Source organism: Syngnathoides biaculeatus, chromosome 4, assembly GCF_019802595.1.
Source record: "Syngnathoides biaculeatus isolate LvHL_M chromosome 4, ASM1980259v1, whole genome shotgun sequence".
Lineage (NCBI taxonomy): Eukaryota > Metazoa > Chordata > Actinopteri > Syngnathiformes > Syngnathidae > Syngnathoides > Syngnathoides biaculeatus.
In genome coordinates this window covers 5,973,332-5,999,037 of record NC_084643.1, presented here as the reverse complement: position 1 = coordinate 5,999,037, position 25,706 = coordinate 5,973,332, and the positions used below count along the sequence as shown (strand labels likewise).

Genomic DNA, 25,706 nt, shown 5'->3' with positions numbered 1-25,706 from the left:
TCTTGTGCGAGCAGCCACGTCGCAGTTGCCAACATGGCCTTCCCCGATCCGACTGCGCCTCCGCCGACTTGAAGCATGCGAGTTGGAGGGGCGCCACGCAGCTGGAAGCCATCACCCGACCGCTTTCTGTCTTCTTCTCTCCCTCCTTCACATTTGACGCTCTCTTCATCTCCAGCGTCTGCTCTCAATTTCTCCGTCTGATTTTCATCCTCTTGCACTTTCTGCCCCTGCCTCCCCCGGCCTCTCCTTTGGGTTTGGTCCCCGTCGCAGTCGAGAAGACGGATTTTCCACCGGTCCCGTCCTTCATCCGGACCGCTTCGCCCTAATCAGCGCGCCGTTTTAATAGATGTTTACTCAGCCCTCTGAAGTCCTCCCGGTCTTGTTTGGGCCTCGGCGGACGCCATAAGTGATGGATGGCAAGCGCGTAAACATTGATTACATACTGCGCGCTGCATGAAAATCTCACCAGATCGCGAGAGAGGCGAGGAAGCGAGAGTTAAACAACATCAGCGAGCGAAAAGTGCAACGAGGAGGAAACAAGACCGAGAACAATCCGGCCTTTGTCCTCACGCGCGTGCGCATAATCGGCTTTCATGCGTTTTGGGTAAGTGGAAGCAGCGAAGTTGATTGGAAGTTTAAAGGGGAGAAAAGACGCAAACGGGAGTTCATTTAAAAGAGAGCGAGAAAGTTTTTCCTGCTTTGTGTTTGTTATCTTGGCCAAGTTGAACCTCCTCTGCCAAATCCGTCACTTTGCAAGACTTAACAACGGAACACAATGTAGAAACGTTTTATTTGACGAACGCGGGAAGAAGGGTGAGTCGAAAGCCAATTGATGTACGACATTGCTTACATTTTTAATGAGTAAAACCAATCGCGACGCCGGGGAGAAGTTCGGTACTCGTGCTGGGGCGATGGAGGAGTGTGATCATAATGCAAATGTATTAGAATTCTGATCGGGGGTCTTGCTCCAGTCTAAAAAAAAATATTTCCGTGGATGTAAACGGCAGTGGTGTATCCATCCATCCATTTTATTCGCCGCTTATCCTCACGAGGGTCGCAGGGAGTGCCGGAGCCTATCCCGGCCGTCACCGGGCAGGGGGCGGGGTACGCCCTGAACTGGTCGCCAGCCAATCGGGGCACTCACAATCACACCTAGGGGCAATTTAGAGTGTCAAATTGATGTCGTATGTTTTGGGGATGTGGGAGGAAACCGGAGTACCCGGAGGAAACCCACGCAGGCACGGGGAGAACATGGAAACTCCGCACGGGCAGGGGCCGGGATCACACCCGGGTCCTCAGAACTCTGAAGCCAACACTTTCCAGTTGCTGATGAATAATATGATTTAAAGATACTTTCAAGGAACTCAATGATGATTTGTGTGTGTGTGTGTTTGTGTTGACACGGACGAAACGAATGAACAAGATGAATGTGCAGTTGTAAATTGTGCTGTCCATCATGTCCTGTAATCCGTTTTTGGTCTTTCCCAGCTGAGGATCCTGGACTGAGCAGCACTCAGTAACGGGCTGACACATCCAACAACAAAATCCAAAATATTTCTTTCACTTTGATTCTTCTGTGGAAACACACGCACACAACTAAACGTTTCCCAGACTCAGTTTCACTTTTCAATAACAGATGTAGCGTCGGCCTCACAGCTCTGAGGTCTCGGGTTCGATCCCGGACCCGCCTGTGTGGAGTTTGCGTGTTCTCCCGGTGCCTGCGGGGGGTTTTCTCCGGTCACTCCGGTTTCTTCCCGCATCCCAAAAACATGCAACATTGATTGGACACTCGAAATTGCCCATAGGTGTGATTCTGAGTGCGGCTGATTGTCTCTATGTGCGCTGCGATTGGTTGGCGACCAGTTCACGGTGTACCCCGCCTCCTGCCCGTTGACAGCTGGGATAGGCTCCGGCACTCCCGTGACCCTTGTGAGGATAAGCGGCAAAGAAAATGGATCAATGGATATATACTGAGAGAGAGAGAGAGAATATGGTCAAACCTCAAACAGGCCTCTCATCTTGAAGACCAAATGTTGTTCCTTTGTAATCTAAACCACACGCTTTTGACGACAGGAAAAAGAAAAAAAAAAACTATCCTTGGTTCAATGAGGTTATGGTGTGTTCCAATTGAGGTTACAATATTGTATTTTCCTCCTTGAAAGAAGGATTTTTGTTCTCTGGCTTCGAGGTGCGAGCTGCTCTTCCAGGCTGGTAAGTGGAGCGTTACTGCCCTCTGTGGTCGCAATGTGCCATCGCACCTCGAAAACTGATAAATTGGTTCACAGATACAGGACAGTCCTATCAGTTCATGCATCCATTTTCTGCAACACTCATTATTTTACCAGTAGGACACCTGCAATCATTCGTCATTCATCATTATTACTATAGACATGCGATCACAATCAAATGCAAAGATCCAGCCATCCATTTTCTTAGCCGCTTATCCTCACGAGGGTCACAGGGAGTGCTGGAGCCTATCCCAGCAGTCAACGGGCAGGAGGCGGGGTAGACCCTGAACTGGTTGCCAGCCAGTCGCAGGGCACATCGAGACAAACAGCCGCACTCGTAATCACACCTACGGGCAATTTAGTGTGTCCAAATAATGTTGCATGTTTTTGGAATGTGGGAGGAAACCGCAGTGCCCAGAGAAAATCCACGCAGGCATGGGAAGAATATGCAAACTCCACAAAGGCGGGTCCGGGATTGAACCCAGGACCTCAGAACTGTTGTTAAATTATTGCATTTATCCATCCATCAATTTTCTTAGCCACTTATCCTCACAAAGGTCACGGGGCGCGCTGGGGCCTATCCCAGCTGTCAACGGGCAGGAGGTGGGGTGCACCCTGAACTGGTTGCCAGCCAATCGCAGGGCATATGGAGACAGACAACAGTTGCACTCACAATCACACCTCGGGGCAATTTAGAGGGTCCAATTAATGTTGCATATTTTTGGAATGTGGGAGGAAACCGCAGTGCCCGGAGAAAACCCACGCAGACACGTGGGAGAACATGCAAACTCCACACCGGGAGGGCCTGGATTGAACCCGGGTCCTCAGAAATGTGAGGCCAACGCTTAAGCAGCTGACTCGCCTATTGCGTGTATCCATCCGTCCATTTTCTTTGCCGCTTATCCTCACGAAGGTTGCCACTGATCCACTGTGCCACCAAATGCAAAGATCCCATTTGAATAACAGTGAACAGTGAAATCTAGCTTTGTGAAGGTTGGGGTGGGGGCTTGGGGCTTGATCTGCAGATCGAACTTTTTTCACCTTGAAAGCTGACCACCGACCAGGGTGGGCTTTGCCGAAGGAAATCTGATCGTAATTTTTTCACCGATAATTGTCCGGGCGCACGAAGGGGTGCCGTCCAGCAGGGGGTGGGGGGCGCCGTGCCCGACCCCCTCCGCCCACCCTGCGGTGACCGCTAAAGAAGAAGCAAAAAAACCAAAAAAGTCTGGAAACAAAACAGACGTCACGTTAGCAAAAGGTCCGCGATTGCGGCAGATGAAGAAAAGGGCACAAAGAATGTTTTTGTGTTCTGAAGTGGGGCTCAGAAAAAGGGGCAAATAGTAACAAGTTGCACACAAACACACAGATGGAATTGTGGCCGGGCGTCTCGCCAGATGCTCGGAGAGAAGGAAACTCACATTCTTGGGATGGGGAGTCATCCAGTATCAGGTTCCATAGACTCTGACAAAAGCTGGAGCCCCCCGCTACACACACAGACACACATGAGCGCTGAACATATTTGCGGCCCCCTTCAAAGTGAGCCGCCCGCGTGAAAACGCCAGCGCCACTCCAGTTCCACTAATCTTGTCAGATCTTTTTCGGAGCGTCTGGTATTTGCACGGCTTTGTCGGACTGGTTTTATTTGCGTTGGTGAGGAGAGAACCCGCGGGAACGTGCTCGCAAATGTCGGTCCACGGCCCAGATGAAGGGGGGTGGGGGGGGTGGGGGGTGAAACCAACGCGGCGCTTTCTGTTATTTTTTCACCAGATGTCAGCATCGGGTAACACGATTGCTGCAGGTGATTTTTTTGTTTTTGTTTTGGGGGGTTATGAAACGTCCTAAATTTTGATTGCCGCCATCACGTCACGGTGGTTGCATGAAGATCCGAGATTTAGTTTCGTAGTTTTGTTCGTGATTTCAGGGTTTGATGAGCTATAATGTTTTCAGCAGTAGTGTTGCGTACCCCCCTCCCCAAAAAATGGGTGAAGAGTTAAATGCGGGTCAGGCGCTGAGTCTGGCACAGCTCAGGCGTTGATTGACCTCGTAGACTCGAGGTCAGCATAAGATCGGAAAGATTGCTGCTAGCTTACAGGGAGTGGTGACGTTTTTCAGGGTGGAGAACAAACAAACAAAACGATTAAAGTCGAAACAAGGTCAGAGCAGATAAACTTTCAAATTCTTGAAAGGGCAGCAGGAGGAAGTCCAAATGGAACAAGTCCTGGTCTTTACCTCAAATCTCGTTTAGCTTGCGTAGTCTCACCAAGGCCATCGTAACGCTAACCGTACGTGTACAATTTACTGTATATAAATGATGATACATCACGCAAAATGGGTATTATACAAAATATCATTTTTGTAAAGATGATCTCTTGATATATTTTTGGGAACTGTCTCATAATATATATTATCATTTTGTTTGTGCGCCTGTGGTAGTCCTTAAAGTGCCACTGTCATGAAATGTATGATTTTTATTATGTTATTAATGGAAAAAAAGGCAGGAATGGACCGATACGTATATGGCTTTTTGTAACTCCCGCCATGAAAAGCCTCTCGAGGGATTTGTTATCAAGAAGAAGCAGGAAGTGACGTACACGGTTTCTACTAGTTTTACCTGCGGGAAGGTAGTAGCCCTTTGTTCCTTCGTGTTAGTCAAAATGCCGGCTCGTTGTATTGCTCGATATTGTTCGAACCCTCGTGACGATGGATTCGCTCTTCATACTTTTCAAAAAGACCCGGTTCGCCGTGAAAAACGGATTGCATGGGTGCAAAGGACGAGAGCTTTGTGGGTTCCAAATGACATGTAGGTGTGTATACAGCTACTAAAATAAATAATAGTTGGGGGGCGGGGGGGGGGAGACGTAATCCTCTCAGAATGTAACAAAAGATCCACGCATGTAGGTCAGGGGTGCTAAATGTGTCGATGTACAGGGCTTCGGACGAGGGGCACAGCTCATACATACTGTCTGGGAGTCTGCTGTTAGTTAGAAGTGATCCGCATATCGTCTAAATATTGCTCGAAATGATAGGGTAATACTGCTACGGTCACTTCACTCGATTGTGAGATGTTGTCTTCTTTGAAAAGAGCTTCCGTGTCCCATAGTAGGCCACCCGCGGACAAGACATGGCTTGCGCCGGGCTGGCTCATACATACTGTTTGGGAGTATGTTCTTAGTTAGAAGTGATCCGCATATCGTCTAAATATGGCTCGAAACGAAAGTCTAATATTGGCCCGGTCACTTCAACTGATTGTGTCAGCGGCGGACGGCTTCGGCCAGGTTGACTCATACATACTGTCTGGGAGTCCGTTGTGAGTTAGAAGTGATCCGCAGATCATCTAAATATGGCTCGAAAAACGAAACGTAATACTGCGTAATATTGCCCCGGTCACTTCACTCGCTTGTGAGATGTTCTCTTCTTTGAAAAGAGCTTCCGTGTCTCGTAGTAGGTGGCACAGCGTGTTCTCAATGGCGATCAGGAAGTGCTTGACTTTGGCAAGGACTGAAACGCTTCTAGATAGTTTAGTTTGTCTATGTTTTCTATGATGTTTACGGCTAATCAATTATTACCCCTTAAAATTTGTTTTCATACAACATTTGTACAGCTTTCATCTGACTCTGTTCAGATTTTTTTTAAAAACAAATATCATAATGCTGTTTTTTTTTTTTTTTAAATTAGGTTTATAGATAACATATTTCCATTAAGTGTGTTTTTATTCTTTTAATTTACTAATCTCTGTGGTCAATGTAGAAATTGAGGGTGACTTGCTGTGTGCTGACTAATAATCCAAATGGTTCGTATACCAGTTTGATACGCACCACTGAAAAGCGAAATTTGATATAATTACTTTAATTACATGTTATTAATAAATAATAATAGCTATGACTGATCATGTTTCCTACTGCTCAAAATAATTACAAACAATGATTTAAATGTCACGGTGACCGACTGGTTAGCGCGTCTGCCTCACAGTTGTGAGGACCGGGGTTCGATTCCCGAGTTTGCATGTTCTTCCCGTGTCTGCGTGCGTTTCCTCCCGCATCCCAAAAACACGCAACATTAATTGGACACTCTAAAATGGCCCCTAGGTGTGATTGTGAGTGTTTGTCTCGACGTGCCCTGCGATTGGCTGGCGACCAGTTGGGGTGTACCCCGCTTCCCAGTTGCCAGGTGGTCGTAGGAGTCTGCGCGCGTGTACGAGCTTCTCGTGGTGCATTTGCCTCGTTGCCACGGCACAGCATTCCTGTGCCACCACAGCCAAGTTTAGTGAAGTCCCGCTTTTGCCTTGAAGTTATCCGACCTAGTTTTCACGTTTTTTGGATCTTGCCACGTGTTTTGGTGCCTTTGTCTTCGTTGGACTGCTTAGCTTGTGTGTGACCTCTGTCTGGATTTAAGTTTGTTCGAAAACTACGTCACGGCCTCGGAGTCATCCCGCGTTTGGGTCCCCCCCGATGTTCCATGTTCGTGACAAGTATCAAAATAGGACATCTGTAAATCGCTGTCATTGTTTACATTTTTTTAAAACGCTCACTTTTCTAACATTCCTGGAAAATCACAACGTCCCATCACCGGTGACCTATTTTTTGAAGAGGCTCGCGTGTTTCTCTTGGGCGTGGAGTTGGGGCTTATGATGAGCGGGGGTCCATGTTGGCGACCCCTGGTCTAGCCCCCCGGGAATGGGTATTTTGTCATGGCCCTGCCGGTCCCTGTCCTGGCTGAACCGGTCTCCGATGGCACAATCGGCGGAAGCACACTCCTGCGCTTCGTCTCGAGTGATCACGTCCCAGTTCTATAGAACCAGACCGTACGGTCTGGCTTTTGCCAGATCGTTGCTTCACACTTTCTCTCGTAATCCCGTTCCTGTTCTCCCGTGTACCGACCGCTGCCTGCCCCCCGACCTGCCTCTTACACCTGACGTCTTGGTTACTGCCGCTCCTGTTGACTGACTGCCCGATCCCCGACACTGGACTGAATAAATACATATCTCGAAATGCCTCTGCGTCTCCCGAGTCGTGCATTTGGCTCCAACCCCGTGTTCTGGTCGTGACATGTTTGGGTTGGCTTTGCGCTCCCGTGCGGCGTGATACCACAGAACTATTGTGTGGATATCAAATGTGTGTTTATGTGCTTTTAAGTGGAACCCACCACACTTCCAAACTTTATACAGTAGTGTGCTTTGAAAAAAAATATGAAATTGAGCTGGCTGACCCAAAACTTTTCAACAGTAGCGTACTGTATATTTTTCATGTCCCTGGCAACAAATATGAAAGGTGACACGAGGGAGTGTTTAAGTGGCGCCGGAGACGACTACCGCTTACTAACTTGTCAACTGTTCATTAAAAAGTTCATTATGAAATTCATCTTCGGCAAGTCCAGTTAGTAAAATGTCTTTCATGGAGTTGTTGTTTCTCAGTCGTGTAGAAATTCAATCCCGTTCTTCCACGTGCAGCCAAAATAAGACATTAGTTTTTTGAAATATGGGTAGAAGACAGAGTAAGTGGAGAATACGCACACAAATTCTGCACAGGAAGGCCCGAATGGGGATTCGAACCACCAATCTCGGAAGTGCGAGGCAGATGTGACAACCGCTGGTGCCGATTACTGCAAAGGCGACAAAAATACAAATGTCGTCGTCAACCACAACCGAGCAATGTTTTTCTTTGTATTGGATTATTACAGTATGTGAAAATGTTTGAAATGAATACCGTAATTTCCGGCCTATAGAGCGCACCTGATTATAAGCCTCACCGAGTACATTTTGTAAAGGAAATACCATTTGGCACATACATAAGCCGCACCTGTGTAAAAACCGCAAGTGCCCACATTGAAACATGAAATATTTACAAAGAAAAACGGTACACAGAAAGAGTTTTCAAAGTTTTGATACCTTAGCTTAGCTTAACATGGCAACAACAAGGTAGCACGAACAGGGCTGGTAAAAAAAAAAAAAAAAAAAGAGATGCGGCAGGAACACAGCAGCAACACGCTAGTGCGGCGCTAACTCTAGCGTGACGCTAACAGGTCCGGTTTTTAAAAAATACCGGTGAAAATCACAGAAACACAGCATCTTAGCACGGCGCTAACGCTAGCGCGACACTAACATGGTGTCTGGTTTAAAAAAAAAACAAAAAACTGGTAAAAAAATCACTGAAACAGCAGCAAGATGGTAGCGCGACGCTTACACTGGCCCGGCGCTAACACTAGCGCAGTGCGGTTTAAAGGCCGGAAATTACGGTAATATGATCGATAGCCGCAATGTATCTCATCTTTCTTTTGCACTGCTTCAGTGAACATACAAATTTACAAAAAAAAAAAAAAAAAAAAGCGACGCAATCCTGCCAAATTGTGTATGCCAGTGTGTGTGTCAATGGTTGTAGCCAAAATATTGCTTTATTCAAAGCATTACTTCCCATGTTTGTGTCTCAAATTATAGTATTGATAAAAAAAAATTAAATAATCGCGTGACCGGTCGAGACCGAACTTACATTCATTGCATAACTATCAACATAGAAACAAATTAGAGCCCGCCCCTACTTTCCGTGTAAGTGGTTGTGTGCTCGCCGCTCACGTGTACACACTTCAATGAAGATAATTACATTATTCAGTGTCAGCATATGTCAATCAATAATTTTGGATCCCGTTCATGCTACACCTTGAGAAGGATTATTAAACATTAAAGAAAGTCGTGCACGGCATTGGCAACGAATTGGGACACGCCTCTTAATTACTTAGGGCTTAGTCATAACTCCCTAATTGCCTTTTCATCTTTTAAGAAATAGACCGAGTGCATGAATGTGATTTGGAATTGCATTTACTACATTAATACCGTATATTCAACCATTTTCCGAGCTGCTTATGCTCACGAGGGTCGCAGGGGAGCGCCGGGGCCCGTCCCGGCTTTTCCCCCGGGAAGTAGGCGGGGTGCACCCCGAACTGGGTCGCCAGGCGATCGCAGGGCGCAACGCCGTTTGCAATCACGTCGACGCCTACAAACGAGTTACAGACGTCAGTGAAGCTAGCACCTGCGTTTCTGGGATGCGCGAGGAAACCGGAGTGCCCGGACAAAAACATGCAAACGCCACACATGCGGGGGCCAGGATTTGAACCCTCGGTACTCAGAACTGTGTGGCAGACATTGAAACCAGTTAACCAAAGTGCCACCTAATATATTCATTTTTTTAATGCCTTGATTTCCCTTTATGATTTTTAAAATTTTACTCCGGGGCGGTTGTTTATGAGTTCCTTTGCTACGGTAGCAACATAACCCAAATTTGGACATGATTTGTAACACAAGGTAATCTGTCATTTTTTACAGAGTCAAGGCACATATAACCATAACCATGATTTATTTTTTTAATCACACTTCTCTGTGATGAAATTGTTTCACATTTGTAATCTTGAAATTTTGTAATTACAGTAAATAGTACAGGTAAATCTTAATAAATCACAATATGGTAGAAAGGTCATCATATTTCACGACTCGTACATTTTATGTATATTCATGAAATTCATAAAAAATCCCATCGTTCCTTGATTGCTTGTTATTATATGTAATAATCTAATTTCCTAGCGAAGATGCATTTTGCTTGCAAGCTCACACATTAGCACGTTTTGTGTCACCTCCGCCTCAGACTCCCGAGACGCCGTACTCGCATACGTACACATTTCCGCGAGCGAGCGTGTAAATCCGAATCGGCGACCGTGTACCAGACATGGCTTAGACCAGTGTCGGTAATTTTCGTAGCGCGGCCGATCTGAAAGCGGTTGGGCCGCATTACTGTGGGAGTCTTTACAGCTGACTGTATTCAGCACGGCTCCTCTCATTCCCTCTAAATGCGGCAAAGCGACATTCTCGATGGAGACGCAGAAGAAGTGAGGATGTTACATAATCGTCGCGGAACTTCGTCGTTCCTCCGCCTGGTGGTGCCGACGAAAAATGTAAGCAGGTATAAAGAATGAGATGGCGATGACGTCCATGGACCTCAACATCTGTCGGCCTGCGACTCAATCTAAATCCACCAAATTGTCCGGACCTGTCTGCCAAATGGACCTTTCCGAATGGCGATCTTAAGCTCCGCCCCCTTAGCCATGTCCCACAGGCTTCCAAAATGGCGACTGAACAGAACAGGTTTGAAGTGGATTTTCTATCGCATATTCCTGATAATATTGTGGTATGTTTTATGACAAATGCGCCAGACATGTCCAAGAGGGTTCTACAGAGAGGTAGGTCTCAGCTATTTCACGCAAGGATACGTACACGGAATTAAGATTTCGGACGGAGCAGGACGCAATGTCAGAGTTACGGCGAAATGTGGCCGATCGATGCAAAAATGTTTGACGCCACACAAACTTCATTTTGAAATCCAACAGGATAAGAATAGTGGAATCGTACTGTCCATGCAAAGCAGGGCGAGTACTTTTTACTTGGAAAGATCACGAGTAATATCATGGTAGTCTTTAGAAGTGAGTCAGGTTCGATTTCCTACAAGTGCATTTAAAAATGGTGATTAACTCAATGAATGTTGCATGTTTTTGGGATGTGGGAGGAAACCGGAGTGCCCAGAGAAAACCCACGCAGGCACAGGGAGAACATGCAAACTCCACACAGGCGGGTCCGGGATCGAACCCGGGTCCTCAGAACTGTGAGGCCAACGCTTTACCAGCTGACCCACCGTGCCGCCCATCCCAAAAAACATGCAACATTAATTGGACACTAATTGATTTTGAGTGCGCCTGTTTGTCTCGATGTGCCCTGCGATTGGCTGGCGACCGGTTCAGGGTGTACCCCGCCTCCTGCCCGTTGACAGCTGGGATAGGCTCCAGCACTCCCGCGACTCTGGTGAGGATAAGCGGCAAAGAAAATGGACGGATGGACGGAATACGCAGCTGTGTGAGGACACTATTGACAATGATTTTGCAACAAGGCAGCACCTATCCATGTGCAACACTTTATTTCTGCAAGCGTTTACATTTTTTTAAATACCGCAATCACTTCCACTACATTCCAAGGAAACCACAATGTCCCATCACCGGTGAACTACTTTTAGAACAGGCCTGTGGGGGGGGGGGGGAGAACTCATGTGGTCCCGGAAGGCCAATTCCACAAAGATAATAATGATTTTCCTCAATATTAGTTATAGAAAAGTGTAGGATGTATAAATTGTTGCCTTGAACTACTGCTTCTCGTATCTTTTGGCTTCGCTCCTAAAGATAAAGAAAACAGAAAGAAAAAGAAAATCATTTCAATAACCACAATAAATAAATAAATAAATAAATGGCACGACTTCCCACAGTCACGTTTCAAAATGTTCTCGATGAGTGATGGACTGTCAGGTGATTTATGTAAGCCGTTTTGACAAATTTGAGGCCCACAGGGAAATGCCGGCAGTGCGCTACATGCATCTGCTTGACAAGCAACAGTGATGAAAACAAAAGAATGTAAAAAAAAAAAAAAAAAAAAAAAAAAGGCGCTGCGCATACTTCAGAGCTGTTCAGCGTATCTTTTGGACAGGCGGGCGGGGCAGAGATGAGCAAAGATTGGGCTGCAAATGATGAACAGACGGAACGAAAAAATGGGTGAGCGCGAAGAGGTGGAGGGAGGAACGTAGGAGTTGCTTCTCCCGTGTGAGGCTTTATAAAGCCTTGGCTGGAATATTCCAGAAGGACTGCGGGGGCAAGTCGGGAACGTCTTGACCATTTGATCACATGCCAGGATCACTGGCCACAAAGGTAAGTGGAGGATTTAAAAAAAAAAAAATGCATAGTCATATATATATATATATATTTCTAATATGACAAGGATATTGGATGAAGTGCGTGGATGGCACGGCTACAATTATTAATTTCTTACACCAGATATGCATTTTTTTTTTAATACCAATTACCACCTCGAAAAAAATACTCATGTAATATGAACATGGAAAAAAAATTAAAAATCTGCAATGCACCGAATCTGCAATAGACGAACCGCCATTTGGCGAGGGAAGGCTGTCATTAATATTTCACGGTGATCCAGTTCAAATGTATTGCGCAGAAATGTGGAAGACAAAAATGTCAAAATCAAAGTTTAAAAACAGATCGCAAGCTTTTCATTTTATTGTTATTCTACTAATGAGAGATTATTTTCCGATTCCAGGAATAATTTACATGACCCGAATATGGAATACAGCTTGTCTATGATTAGCTACATAAGATCATAATTATCTATGGGGTCATAGTTTTCATTTTTGGTCCACAGTGTGTAATTTGGCTACAACTTGTGTAATGTTAGCCAAATAATTGTACAAGTCGGTTTCATAATAATATCAAATATTGAGTATATCAAATATCAGGAACACTTTTGTGAACTTGTGCATGTGGGCCAAATCCCGAGTGATGAATGTTTTTTTTGGTATTTTTTCATTTTTCTTTTTACATAACGTCATAGCTCAATTTTGAACCGTCGCCGCCGGAATCGCAACCGCTAATGGCGCAACGTGAGCTGAAGCCCGAGAACGAGAAGCAGGCGGACGGCCCGGTCCCGACGGGTCGAGCCTCGTGCCCGCACAGGGCCAGGGCTCGGTTCCTCAAGGGCGTCTCCTACTTCTCCGGAGACATGGCGCTTCTCGCAAAGTGGATGGAAAGTGAGTTCACCCCGAACAGCTGACGCATAATGCCAAGCTCGGATTTTTTGGGGGAACTTTTCTTGGTTCAGTACAACAATACGCAAAACCTCAAAACTCATTTTTAAAACGCTGTAGAATAAATGCACCGGTTTCATTTTTTTTTTTTTCAAATTCTATATTCAATATTGTGACATTCAGGTGCATCTAAAAAAAATTCACGCATTTAAAGGAGGACTTTGTCAAAAGTAATCGGAATGGGAGCAGACATTAAAAGTTAGTGGATGAGGCTTCACTATTTCTTTTAATGCAAGAGTTATCCACAGATTTCATCAAGAAACATCTCTAAATTGGAAAAGTATTATCGAAATTCCTGGAAATCTGACAGCCAATCTGCGTTTGCACCGCTCGCTGTTCTGACCCCCCCAGTTGCTCGTGGATACATTTCACCAACCAGAGAACGTCCACTATCTGGCATTTTGTGGCCGATCTTTATGAAAAATAATTACAAACGGACTAAACAAAAATAGCATGATGTATAATGTTCAAACCTGTGCGCTTGAGCCAGAATACACACAGGCGGAACTTGACGTGTTGGGAGGGGCGTGGCGCTGACGACGAACAATAACAATCCCATTATATATGGACCGCGGAGATTTGACGCTTTTCTGGGGAGTTGGTTTAGATGTAGAGTACATACAGCAGGCGTGGCCAGACAATTTTTATTTTTTTACCCCAAGTTTTACTTTTCAAGCAGCCAGCCTCTCGCGATCGACTTTCGGTGGGGGTGGGGACGCAAAGTGTTGTGTGCTAAGAGCCAACAAAGAGAGTGTAACAGCGAGTCGATGCTCCGTGTTATTACTACTCCCGCCGCTGAGGAGACAAAAATAACAATGACACGGGGAGTACATGCTAACTCCACACACGGAGGTCCGGGATTGAACAGCTGCACCACTGCGCCGCCTCATAAAGTACGCCGTTGCTTATACTGTAGCAGCACGAGAGGCTATAACCAAGCAGCTAATAACCACCAATGATTAGATGCGGGCAACATTCCCCGGCTAGTGAACGAGCCTCAACTGTGACAGTCACAGCTTTATCTTGTCAGATTGACCCCACGGGAGGTTAAGGAAGAAGAAATTTGGGTGCATTTTCTCAGTTTTGTTGCAAAACACGTCGGCATCTCGGCTTAGCTAGAACGAATGGTCTGTAATGCCAAGCGCCGCCGACGTCAGGGGAGGGGTCGAGGATGTTTCTGCCGGGTTAGGCTGTGAAAGCCGGCACTACAAATTAATGTCCAAAATATATGTAATAATAATATTACTTCACATTGGAGGGATTATTGTACATATTCCTTGAAGTCAAATACATGGATATTCCGTTTCAAATCACTTGTTGACTTCTCAGCCAAACCTTTGACCACAAGCGTTTTTGAGCCCACTTGCCGTCGATCCAGTTTGAATTTTCACTCGAGAATTTTGCAATTGCAGCTACAAGATAACGTTAAAATGCAGCCCTATGGGGGCACAAACCAGTGCAATCTGTAGGCCGGTCCCAAGCCCGGATAAATGCAGAGGGTTGCGTCAGGAAGGGCATCCGGCGTAAAAACTGTGCCAAACAAATATGAGCGTTCATCTAAAGAATCCCATACCGGATCGGTCGTGGCCCGGGTTAACAACGCCCGCCCCCGGCACTGCTAACCTACAGGGCGTCGGTTGGAAATTCAGCTACTGTGGGTCGAAGACAAAGAAGAGGAGGAAACCGGATCCAGCGTCAGAAGAAAAAGAGGAATGCACAGAGCCTACAACTGAGTGTAGGGACTTTGAATGTTGGGGACTATGACAGGAAAAGCACAGGAGTTGGTTGACATGATGATTAGGAGAAAGGTTGATATTCTGTGCATCCAAGAGAGCAGGTGGAAAGGTAGTAAGGCTAGAAGTTTGGGAGCAGGGTTTAAATTATTCTACCACGGAGTAGATGGGAAGAGAAATGAGTAGGGGTTATTTTAAAGGAAGAGCTGGCTAAGAATGTCTTGGAGGTAAAAAGAGTATCAGATCGAGTGATGAGACTAAAATTTGAAATTGAGGGTGTTATGTATAATGTGGTTAGCGGCTATGCACCACAGGTAGGATGTGACCTAGAGTTGAAAGAGAAATTCAGGAAGGAACTAGATGAAGTAGTTCTGAGCATCCCAGACAGCGAGAGAGTTGTGATTGGTGCAGATTGTAATGGACATATTGGTAAAGGAAACAGGGGCGATGAAGAAGTGATGGTAAGTACGGCATCCAGGAAAGGAACTTTGAAGGGCAGATGGTGGTGGACTTTGCAAAAAGGATGGAGATGGCTGTAGTGAACACTTATTTCCAGAAGAGGGAGGACATATAGTGACCTACAAGAGCGGAGGTAGAACCACGCAGGTAGATTATATTTTGTGCAGACGATGTAATCTGAAGGAGGTTACTGACTGTAAAGTAGTGGTAGGGGAGAGTGTAGTCTCGACAGCATAGGATGGTAGTATGTAGGATGATTCTGGTGGTGGGTAGGAAGATTAAGAAGACAAAGGTAGAGCAGAGAACCATGTGGTGGAAGCTGAGAAAGGAAGAATGTCGTGCGGCCTTCCGAAAGAGGTGAGACAGGCTCTCGATGGACAACCGAAGCTCCCGGAAGACTGGACGACGACAGCCAAGGTGATCAGAGAGACAGGCAGGAGAGTACTTGGTGTGTCATCTGGTAGGAAAGGGGAGAAGGAGACTTGGTGGTGGAACCCCAAAATACAGGGAGTCATACAGGAAAGAGATTAGCGAAGAAGAGTGGGATATACTGAGAGGACTGAGGAGAGGCGAAAGGAGTACATCGAGATGCGACGTAGGGCAAAGGTAGAGGTGGCAAAGGCTAAACAAGAGGCATATGAAGACATGTACACCAGGTTGGACACGAAAGAAGGAGAAAAGGATCTCTACAGGTTGGCCAGACAGAGGGATAGAGATGGGAAGGATGTGCAGCAGGTAAGGGTGATTAAGGATAGAGATGGAAATGTGTTGACTGGTGCCGGTAGTGTACTAAATAGATGGAAAGAATACTTTGAGAAGTTGATGAATGAAGAAAATGAGAGAGAAGGAAGAGTTGAAGAGGCAAGAGTGAAGGACCAGGAAGTGGAAATGATTACTAAGGGGGGAGTCAGAAAAGGCACTACAAAGGATGAAAAACGCAAAGGCAGTTGGTCCTGATGACATACCGTAGAGGTATGGAAGCAATTTGGAGAGATGGCTGTGGACTTTTTGACCAACTTATTCAACAGAATACTAGCGGGCGAAAAGATGCCTGAAGAATGGAGGAAAAGTGTTCTAGTTCCCATTTTTAAGAACAAAGGGGATGTTCAGAGCTGTGGGAACTATAGAGGAATAAAGTTGATGAGCCACACAATGAAGTTATGGGAAAGAGTAGTGGAGGCTAGACTCAGGACAGAAGTAAGTATCTGCGAGCAACAGTATGGTTTCATGCCTAGAAAGAGTACCACAGATGCATTATTTGCCTTGAGGATGCTCGTGGAAAAGTACAGAGAAGGTCAGAAGGAGCTACATTGTGTCTTTATGGATCTAGAGAAAGCCTATGACAGAGTACCAAGAGAGGAACTGTGGTACTGCATGCGTAAGTCTGGTTGTGCAGAGAAGTATGTTAAAATAGTACAGGACATGTATGATGGCAGCAGAACAATGGTGAGGTGTGCCTTAGGTGTGACAGAGGAATTTAAGGTGGAGGTGGGACTGCATCAGGGATCAGCTCTGAGCCCCTTCCTGTTTGCAGTGGTAATGGATAGGCTGACAGATGAGGTTAGACTGGAATCCCCTTGGACCATGATGTTCGCAGATGATATTGTCATGTGCAGTGAAAGCAGGGAGCACGCAGAGGAACAATTGGAAAGATGGAGACATGCACTGGAAAGGAGAGGAATGAAGATTAGCCGAAGTAAAACAGAATATATGTGCGTGAATGAGAAAAGTAGAGGGGGAAGAGTGAGGCTACAGGGAGAAGAGATAGCGAGGGTGGACGACTTCAAATACTCGGGGTCAACAATACAGAGCAATGGAGAGTGGCAAGAAGTGAAGAAACGGGTCCAAGCGGGGTGGAACAGTTGGCGGAAGGTTGTCTGGTGTGTTATGTGACAGAAGAGTGTCTGCTAGGATGAAGGGCAAAGTCTATAAAGCAGTGGTGAGGGCGGCCATGATGTACGGATTAGAGACGGTGGCACTGAAGAAACAACAGGAAGCTGAACTGGAGGTGGCAGAATGAAGATGTTGAGGTTCTCGCTCGGAGTGAGCAGGTGGATAGGATTAGAAATGAGCTCATGGGAGGGACAGCCGAAGTTGGATGTTTTGGAGACAAGATTCTAGAGAGCAGACTTCGATGGTTTGGACATGTTCAGAGGCGAGAGAGTGAGTATATTGGTAGAAGGATGCTGCGGATGGAGCTCCCAGGCAAAAGGGCGAGAGGAAGACCAAAGAGAACGTTTATGGATGTGGTGAGGGAAGACATGAGGGCAGTTGGGTTCGAGAGGAAGATGCACGGGATAGGCTAAGATGGCAAAAGATGACACGCTGTGGCGACCCCTAACGGGACAAGCCGAAAGGAAAAGAAGAAGAAGAAGCTACAAGATAACGTTAAACATTCTGCGTTTTCCTCGTTTGCCCTTCAGAGCAGTTCTTCTTGCTGCAGTTACTGGACTGGGTCCTCCGCGGCGCCGCCCAGGTCATGTTTGTGAACAACCCGCTGAGCGGGCTCATTATATTTGCCGGGCTCATCGTGCAGAACTACTGGTGGGCGCTCAACGGCTTCGTGGGCACTCTTTTCGCCACCGTCTCTGCCCTCATTCTGCGACAGAACAGGTTTGTGCGCTCGCTCGTTTCTGTATTGATCTCGTGGTGCAGGGAATTAGTTTCATACCAGTAAGATGGGCCACCCGATGGTGGGGTTGACCGGAACCGTTTCGACTTTTCTAATGGAATACAAATTTTTCCAGGGGTGCAATTGCCGCAGGACTGTACGGGTACAACGGCATCCTAGTGGGCTTGCTGATGGCTGTCTTCTCCAATGCAGGGAACTGGTACTGGTGGCTCTTGCTGCCCAACATCTTCCTGTCCATGATGTGGTAAGATGTTACACCCACGTCAATTATTACGATGAGTATTATTTTCTCGAGCATGTGTAATAACCACGTTAGTGTGAATGTCAAATAAGAGAATGCAGAATCAGCACCAAATGTAGTCAAGCCAGTTTTATGTTTAATCTGGAAGGGAGCGCGGTGAATTCAGGTTTACCACAGCTGGCTCACAGTTCCAAGGTTTGGCATTCAAAATCTGGCTCCGGTCATCCTGTGTTGACCTTGCATGTTCTTCGGGTAGTCAGACTTCATCCCGTATTCCAAATATATGCAGATTAGGGAGAAGCGATAGCAAGGGTGGACGACTTCAAATACTCGGGGTCAAGAATACAGAGCAATGGTGGGTGTGGTAAGGAAGTGAAGAAACGGGTCCAACTGGGGTGAACAGTTGGCGGAAGGTGTCTGGTGTTCTATGTGACGGAAGAGTCTCCGCTAGGATGAAGGGCAAAGTTTATAAAGCAGTGGTGAGATGTTCTGTTGGTGTGTCAGAAGAATTTAAGGTGGAGGTGGGACTGCATCAGGGATCCGCGCTAAGCCCCTTCCTGTTTGCAGTGGATATAGGTAGATAAGACATAGCGAGGGTGGACGACTTCAAATACTTGGGGTAAAAAATACAGAGCAAGGGTGAGTGTGGTAAGAAAGTGAAGAAACGGGTCCAACCGGGTTGGAACAGTTGGCGGAAGGTGTCTGGTGTACTATGTGACGGAAGAGTCTCCGCTAGGATGAAGGGAAAAGTTTATAAAACAGTGTTGAGGTCGGCAATGATGTGCGGATGAGAGACAGTGGCACTGAAGAAACAACAGGAAGCAGAACTGGAGGTGGCAGAAATGAAGATGTTGAGGTTCTCGCTCGGAGTGAGCAGGTTGGATAGGATTAGAAATGAGCTCATTAGAGGGACAGCCAAAGCTGGATGTTTTGGAGACAAGATTCGAGAGAGCAGACTTCGATGGTTTGGACATGTTCAGAGGCGAGAGAGAGAGAGAAGAGAGAGAGAGAGAGAGGAGAGAGAGAGAGAGAGAGAGAGAGAGAGAGAGAGAGAGAGAGAGAGAGAGAGAGTATATTGGTGGAAGGGTGCTGAGGATGGAGCTGCCAGAAAGAACGAGAGGAAGACCAAAGAGAAGGTTGATGGATGTTGTGAGGGAGGACATGAGGTCTGTGGGTGTTAGAGAAGAAGATGCACAAGATAGCCTTAGATGGAAAAAGATGACAAGCTGCGGCGACCCCTAAATCGGGACAAGCCGAAAGGAAAAAAGAACAAGAAAGTTAATTGAAGTCCTTAAACGATTGCTTGTTTGCAGTATTTGTGCGTTGCGATTGGTTGACGACTCGCGCAAAATCAGTCGGAACGGCGATTGTCCCCAAATCATATTGAGGTCAAAGGCCGTCGAAAATGAAAGGGCGGATGGATGCGTTTAGTAAACATCGGTACAATACTGCAAATCAACAAAATATGTGTCCTGATACTTTTCCACATAAAGTGATGCATAAATGTGCATTTGTTTTAGTCCGATCGTGTCCAGCGCCTTGGCATCCATAAACAGTCGCTGGGATCTGCCAGTGTTCACGCTGCCCTTCAATATCCTGGTGTGCCTCCACATGGTGGCCACAGGTCACTACAACCATCACTTCCCCCAAGTCCTCATCCAGCCCCGCACCGAGCTGCCAAATATCACCTGGGAGGAAATCGATGTTGCCAAGGTCAGAGTCGGGGTTTTTTTTTTTTTTAGGTCCAAGCGGGCCGAGGGGTTGTTATTTACTCTCCTAAACATGTCCTCAGCTGTTCATGTCCATACCGGTTGGGATCGGCCAGGTCTACGGCTGCGACAACCCTTGGACCGGAGGCATCTTCATCATCTCGCTCTTCATCTCCTCGCCTATCACGTGCGCTCACGCTGTCCTCGGCTCCACAATTGGCATGCTCTCAGGTGGGTCTGGCAAGTACAGCGCAGCCTCGGTTCTCGACCACAATCCGTTCCACAAAACGGTTCGAGAAGTGATTATTTCGAAAACCGAATCGATGTTTCCCCATTACAATGAATGGAAAAAGAAATAATGCGTTCGAAGCCTACAAAAATTAGGCTTTTTAAAGCATTTTTTAAGCTTTTCCTGATAATAAACTGCATAGTAGAAATAGATGTATAGTTTAAATACTTTATATAATAAAATAATTTAAGAAATCTATTTATTTTATGCTTAAAATGTATGCTTTAGTAATAGAGTACGGTAGGCTGGGAGCGCATTGCCGTATCTGTAGCGACTCGCCCCCAGCCTTGTAAACTTTTTTTATTTATAAAAGTGCAGATTAACTTTAAACAAGAAACTTGCCTTCTGTGGAGCCATGATTGGGGGGTTCATACGGTAGCTAGTCCTTGATAAGAAGAAAAACAAGTCACTACCGGCACAGAGGCTGCGTTTTACAGAATAACAAAACTGCGCTGGTTGCGTCGCGGGTGGGACAGCTGCTTAAGCCGCGGGCATTATGTTATTTCTGGTTTTTTTCAGCAGCGTGGGAATTCGTCGTGGGTCAGCTGGTCTGGCCGCGCGCAATATGTTATTTCCGGGTTTTGTGGGGATACCGATTTTCGTTCGAAAATAGAAGCAAAACAATTTGGAAAATTTCGTCCGATTTGTTCGAGAACCGAGGCTTTACAGTAAATTCAAAGGTTTTCACGACGCGAGCTGAGTGTTTTCTAAAAGAAGGCCATTACGTGTCAAGATGATGCAGCGCCAAATAAACGCGGAGTTTGTTTGTGAGCAACCCGAGCAGATGTCAGTGATGTCTTGTGATTTGCATATTTGCCGTGCAGGCCTGGCTTTGGCAGCTCCGTTTGGCGCAATCTATTTTGGCCTCTGGGGCTACAACTGCGTGCTGGCGTGCATTGCCGTTGGAGGAATGTTTTATGCGCTGACTTGGCAAGTGCACCTCCTCGCCATTACCTGTGGTGAGTTGGCATTTCAACCGCATTGTTTGAAGATTGACAAATGTCATAGATGTCACATCTTAGATTTATCTTCCTCTCTGCAGGGTTTTTCTGCGCATACCTGGGCTCCGCCATAGCCAACATCATGTCCGTGGTACGTTTTCTAAACTACCGTAATTCCCGGCCTATAGAACGCACCTGGTTGGAAGCCTCGCCCAGTACATTTGTAAAGGAAATACCATACGTACGCCGCAGCTGTGTAAAAGCCGCAAGTACCCACATTGAAACACGAGATATTAACAAAGAAAGACGGTACACAGAGAGTTTAACGCTAACACCGCCGTACTAATGCTAACGCTAGCTCCACCGCACTAACAGGACCGGTGTGATGGTCTGAGCTCTACCGGTGCTGAAAAATCTCCTTGTGATTAATGCGCATGCGCATATATTTTGTAAACGTCAGGCCAGTCCGAAACATCCCCTTCCATGTTTCAACATGTGCCATTTGACAACTTGTCGCCGAGCGTTCGTGTTCGCTACGGAGGTCTCAGAAAGACGAACACAGCGAACGTACATATATGTGTACATCTTTTTATCAACTTTTGTTTTAAGGTTAGCTTATGGTAAGGACGTATGTTAGCTCCCTCTATGTAGAAGAAGGGGAACTATGAGACCGGGTGATTTCCCAGTAAGCGTCTGCTATGTACCCAGAGTTCCCCTGATAGTAACGCAAGCGCATTAATCACAAGGAGACTTCTCAGCACGGGGTAGGACTCAGACCATCACACCAGTTAAAAAAACAAAACAAAAAAACATACTGGTAAAAATCACTGCGACGCAGCAGTAACACGCTAGCGCAGCGCTAACAGGGACGGACCGGTAAAATTCACTTCCTCGGCACATATATTCCACCGGTCTCACTCTCACTTTTTCTGCTCGAGTGCCCCCATGCGGCCATTCGGGAAAAAAAAATGCATCACCGCATAAGTCTCAGAGTTGGAAGTGTGTGAAAATTGTTGCGGTTTATAGGCTGGAAATTACGGCATATGTTTATATCTCGCTAGCCCATCCAAATAACGGGCGGTGCTTATTACAATTTTTTTCCCCCTTTTGTGTCCCCAGTTCGGTCTGCCGTCCTGCACGTGGCCCTTCTGTCTCTCCGCACTTACATTTCTGCTCATCACCACGGAGACCAATAAGATCTTTAAGCTGCCGCTCGCCAAAGTCACCTACCCGGAGAAAAACCTCAGCTACTTCTGGAAGATGAAGAAACAGGAGAAGCTGGACGAAGCCCGGAAAAAGGAAGAGGAGCAGCAGAAAGCGATTGAGGAAGCGGTCCTCAACGAGAAACTGCAGCTGAGCCTCGACCTTAGCGCCGCGCAGGAAGCCGACGTCACGCAAACCGCCACGGAGCCTGAAACGCAGAGCGAGGGACGGGACACTGGAGGAGAACCAACCGCGGAAAACTTCCCGACGGAAGAAACGCTTGCAAATTATGTTTAAAAGATGAACCACTGTCGTATCGTTTTGATATCTTTAGTGGATGGCGTTGTATCGTGAAATCTTTAGCGAATTTTCATCAGGCAACTCACTCCAAATTGAAAAAAAAAACAAAAACAAATTCAGATGTAAACTGTCAGAATGCGTGTATATTTATTATGGAGAGAGATTGGAATATTTTTACGGTTCTTGGATGACATGAAATGATCGTTGTCCAGCAGAGACAAAAAAACCCCAGTGCAACAAACAAAGTGCTTAAATATTGTAAAAAGAGTCCATATTTCCTAATCTGTATATACGATGCAATACATTTTTCTGTTTGTGACTATCAGGGATGCCGTTTTGACAAGAGTTTCCAGTTGACTCAATACGCGTATACATTTTTATTGCATAATCTGTTGTTCATTTGCTTTCATACGTTTGTAAATATATGTGTAAATAGATACATACTGTAAAATATAAATGTGTGTGTGTGTGCGTGTGTGTGACTGAGCAATTTTGTGTGATATCACTTGCTTCGACCCCCCCAATTGAAAACACTAAAATCAAGAGAATTACACAATTATCAATTTAAAGAGAAGAAGCAAAAAATTGCATCCAATTTCCACCACTGTCAACACAATGTCAGCCTCGCGCATTTTGCAAAACATCCATCCATCCATTTTCTTTTGCCGCTTATCCTCACGAGGGTCGCGGGGAGTGCCGGAGCCTATCCCAGCTGTCAACGTGCAGGAGGCGGGGTACACCCTGAACTGGTTGCCAGCCAATCGCAGGGCACATTGAGACAGTCACACTCACATTCACACCTTGGGGCAATTTAGAGTGTCTAATTCATGTTGCATGTTTTTGGGATGAGGAAGGAAACCGGAGTGCCTGGAGGAAACCCACACACGCCCGGGGAGAACATGCAAACTCCACACAGGCGGGGCCGGGATTGAACCCGGGTCCTCAGAAGTGCGAGGCCAACACTTTACCAGCTAATCCACCGTGCCGCCCATTTTGCAAAACACTGCACAAAATGATTTGAAAACCACTAAACACACGTCGGAGACGGAAACTTATCACGCTGTCACTTTGTCGCAATTCCCAAGTGCTGACTGTCAAGCGAAGACACCCACGAGCAGCCATCGGGTGGCTTAATTGCAGAGTCGCCAATCAGGTTGAAGAGCTGCAAAATTGCACAAAGGGAGTCAGAAGAAGAAGAAGAGTAAGGGTGGGGTGTGGAGGGGGGGGGGGCGTCTGGAAGGGCAGGGGGGTCCACAGAGGAAGAGGAACAAGACCTGAAGCAGGAGCAGAACAAAGAAAGACAAGCCGATTAAATTCGCACATCACGAGCTGACGCCCAGGGAAGCTGGACTCGGACTTTGGCCGAATCTTCGCAGAGCATCCGTCGTGACATTTCGGGTTTAGTTTGCAGTATTCTTTGTACCGTGTCAGCATTTTTGATTCACCTTCCTCTGATATTTTCATGCATGTTACAATGTTACATGCATTTGTTTATTTCTACATAGGCTCAAGAGTACGTGGCGGAATGAGGGACCTATTCAAGCAATGACGAGAGGAATCATAAATACGATGAAAATTGAAATTCTATGACCAGCCCCAGCTACACGTATGTAAATTGTTCAAATAAAATGCTCATAAAACGCCCGTGTTTACTATGGTAAGAAAATATGTATTTTTTAAATATATAACTCAGTAAAGTTTTTACAAGACTTTCTTTTTCCAACGGTGGAACACATTGGCCTCACAGTTCTGAGGACCCGGGTTCGATCCCGGCCCCGCATGTGTGGAGTTTGCATGCTCTCCCCCTGTGCCTGCGTGGGTTTCCGGGCATCACATCCAAAAAACATGCAACATTAATTGCACACTCTAAATTGCCCGTAGGTGTGATTGTGAGTGCGGCTGTTTGTCTCGATGTGCCCTGTGATTGGCTGGCAGCCAGTTCAGGGCGTACCCCGCCTCCTGCCCGCGACCCCTGTGAGGATAAGCGGCAAAGAAAATGGATGGATGGATAAATAAAAAACCAATGTGATGACTTGACTCATCTTGCTTGCTTGCTTGCTCATCTTTTGCCACACTCGCATGGAACTTGCTGGAAGTTTAAGACTTGAGAACTAGCTTAAGTGTACTTCTCATGCGCAGATATTTGACTCACGCTCACCTCTGCCAATTGGCCATTTTCCCTCCCGAGATCATGTGACTCATCAGTGTTCAGTGACAGGTTCAAATCAACGAGTCTGACCAGGGTCGATCACGCGACCAAGATCAAAATCAGCGTCGTCTTGCGAGGTCGTCTTCGGCAGATCAATACGTGAGCGCTGTCGACAAGTTGACGCTGCGGGGGCCCGAGGGTCAGCCTGTAAGCAACCCCTTCAAACTGTTCTTCAAAGCTATCATCCCAAAAAGATTCTGTTCGAAATATGAACCGCAACAAAGCGCTCGCGCACAGTTTGCCAAAGGCAAGCTGACTAGAAACATTTTTAACTGGAACCACGTCCCCCCCCCCATTCAAAAACTAGCCTGCAGGGCAGTGCGTGACACACAAGACAACCAGTGCCTTGCTAAAGAAGCTGAGGATCCCGGCCAAGCTTGTCTCCAGGCCCACATCCTATCACGCATCTGTGGGACCGCAGAAGAAGACAAGATCGCTCACATCTGCCTGCTATGTGATGGCGTCATGAGAGAGTGGAAGAGGATTCCAGCCGCGGCACGTTGAACTCGAGTGAACGACATTGAACCCGGGACCTCAGAACTGTGAGACCAACGCTTTAGAAAACCACTAACCCTCACTTTAGCAGGGTGTACATGTTCTTAAATGAACAGGAATTCAGATATGAATTTACTAATTGGAGGTTGGGAACGGATTAAACTCGTTGACATGATTTCCTATGGAAAAAAATTGTTTCAGAGGTCGAACAAATCGGACGTTGAACAATTGACAAGAACAAATCATGTTCAAACTCCGATGTTCCACTCTATAAAGTGCAACGCTCAGCTGTAGGAAAGTGCGTCACGGTTCCCACCTACGTGTCGCCTCCTTCGACTAACATACTTGAAATGTCTGCGAAGAAATCATTTGACGAAACGGGACGAGCGGTGACGAACCGAACACTGAACCGTGACTTGCGAGATCGGGAGATATGACGAACGGTCACATGGCGTGAACATGTAGCGCTCCGTGCGCTCAGGTGATAATGCAAAAGTCGCAATTATGTAACCACAAACAGCTTAATATCAGCACTGCACCAATGCAAAATTAAAGAATAAAGCCCCGCAACGCAATTTATTGTATTTGCCA

The 25,706-nt window shown here is 46.4% G+C and overlaps 1 protein-coding gene across 4 annotated transcripts; it reads left to right on the top strand.

The window, feature by feature from the left end:
- slc14a2 (solute carrier family 14 member 2) lies at positions 1-23,571 on the top strand. Of its 4 annotated transcripts, none has more exons than XM_061817891.1 (9): positions 1-604; positions 12,652-12,847; positions 17,520-17,709; positions 17,844-17,972; positions 19,490-19,682; positions 19,762-19,909; positions 20,792-20,926; positions 21,010-21,059; positions 22,028-23,571. In XM_061817891.1, exons 2-9 carry the CDS (start codon positions 12,691-12,693, stop codon positions 22,406-22,408), a joined length of 1,383 nt encoding a protein of 460 aa, XP_061673875.1. In that variant the 5' UTR covers positions 1-604; positions 12,652-12,690; the 3' UTR covers positions 22,409-23,571. The 4 variants fall into 4 exon arrangements, with proteins under 4 accessions (XP_061673875.1, XP_061673878.1, XP_061673874.1 ...); XM_061817890.1 differs by lacking the exon at positions 1-604 and adding an exon at positions 11,866-11,954; XM_061817894.1 differs by lacking the exons at positions 1-604; positions 12,652-12,847 and adding an exon at positions 658-813 and having other exon boundaries at positions 22,028-23,569.
- Positions 23,572-25,706: the final 2,135 nt, after the last annotated feature.

What these genes read in the sequence shown, in the direction of transcription:
- slc14a2 (XM_061817890.1), top strand. Translation starts at nt 11,931, where the DNA reads ATGCCAGGATCACTGGCCACAAAG. An exon ending in CAGGATCACTGGCCACAAAG is followed by an intron (nt 11,955 to 12,651) that starts GTAAGTGGAGGA and finishes ATAACGTCATAG; the next exon opens with CTCAATTTTGAACCGTCGCC. An exon ending in CACAATTGGCATGCTCTCAG is followed by an intron (nt 19,910 to 20,791) that starts GTGGGTCTGGCA and finishes TTTGCCGTGCAG; the next exon opens with GCCTGGCTTTGGCAGCTCCG.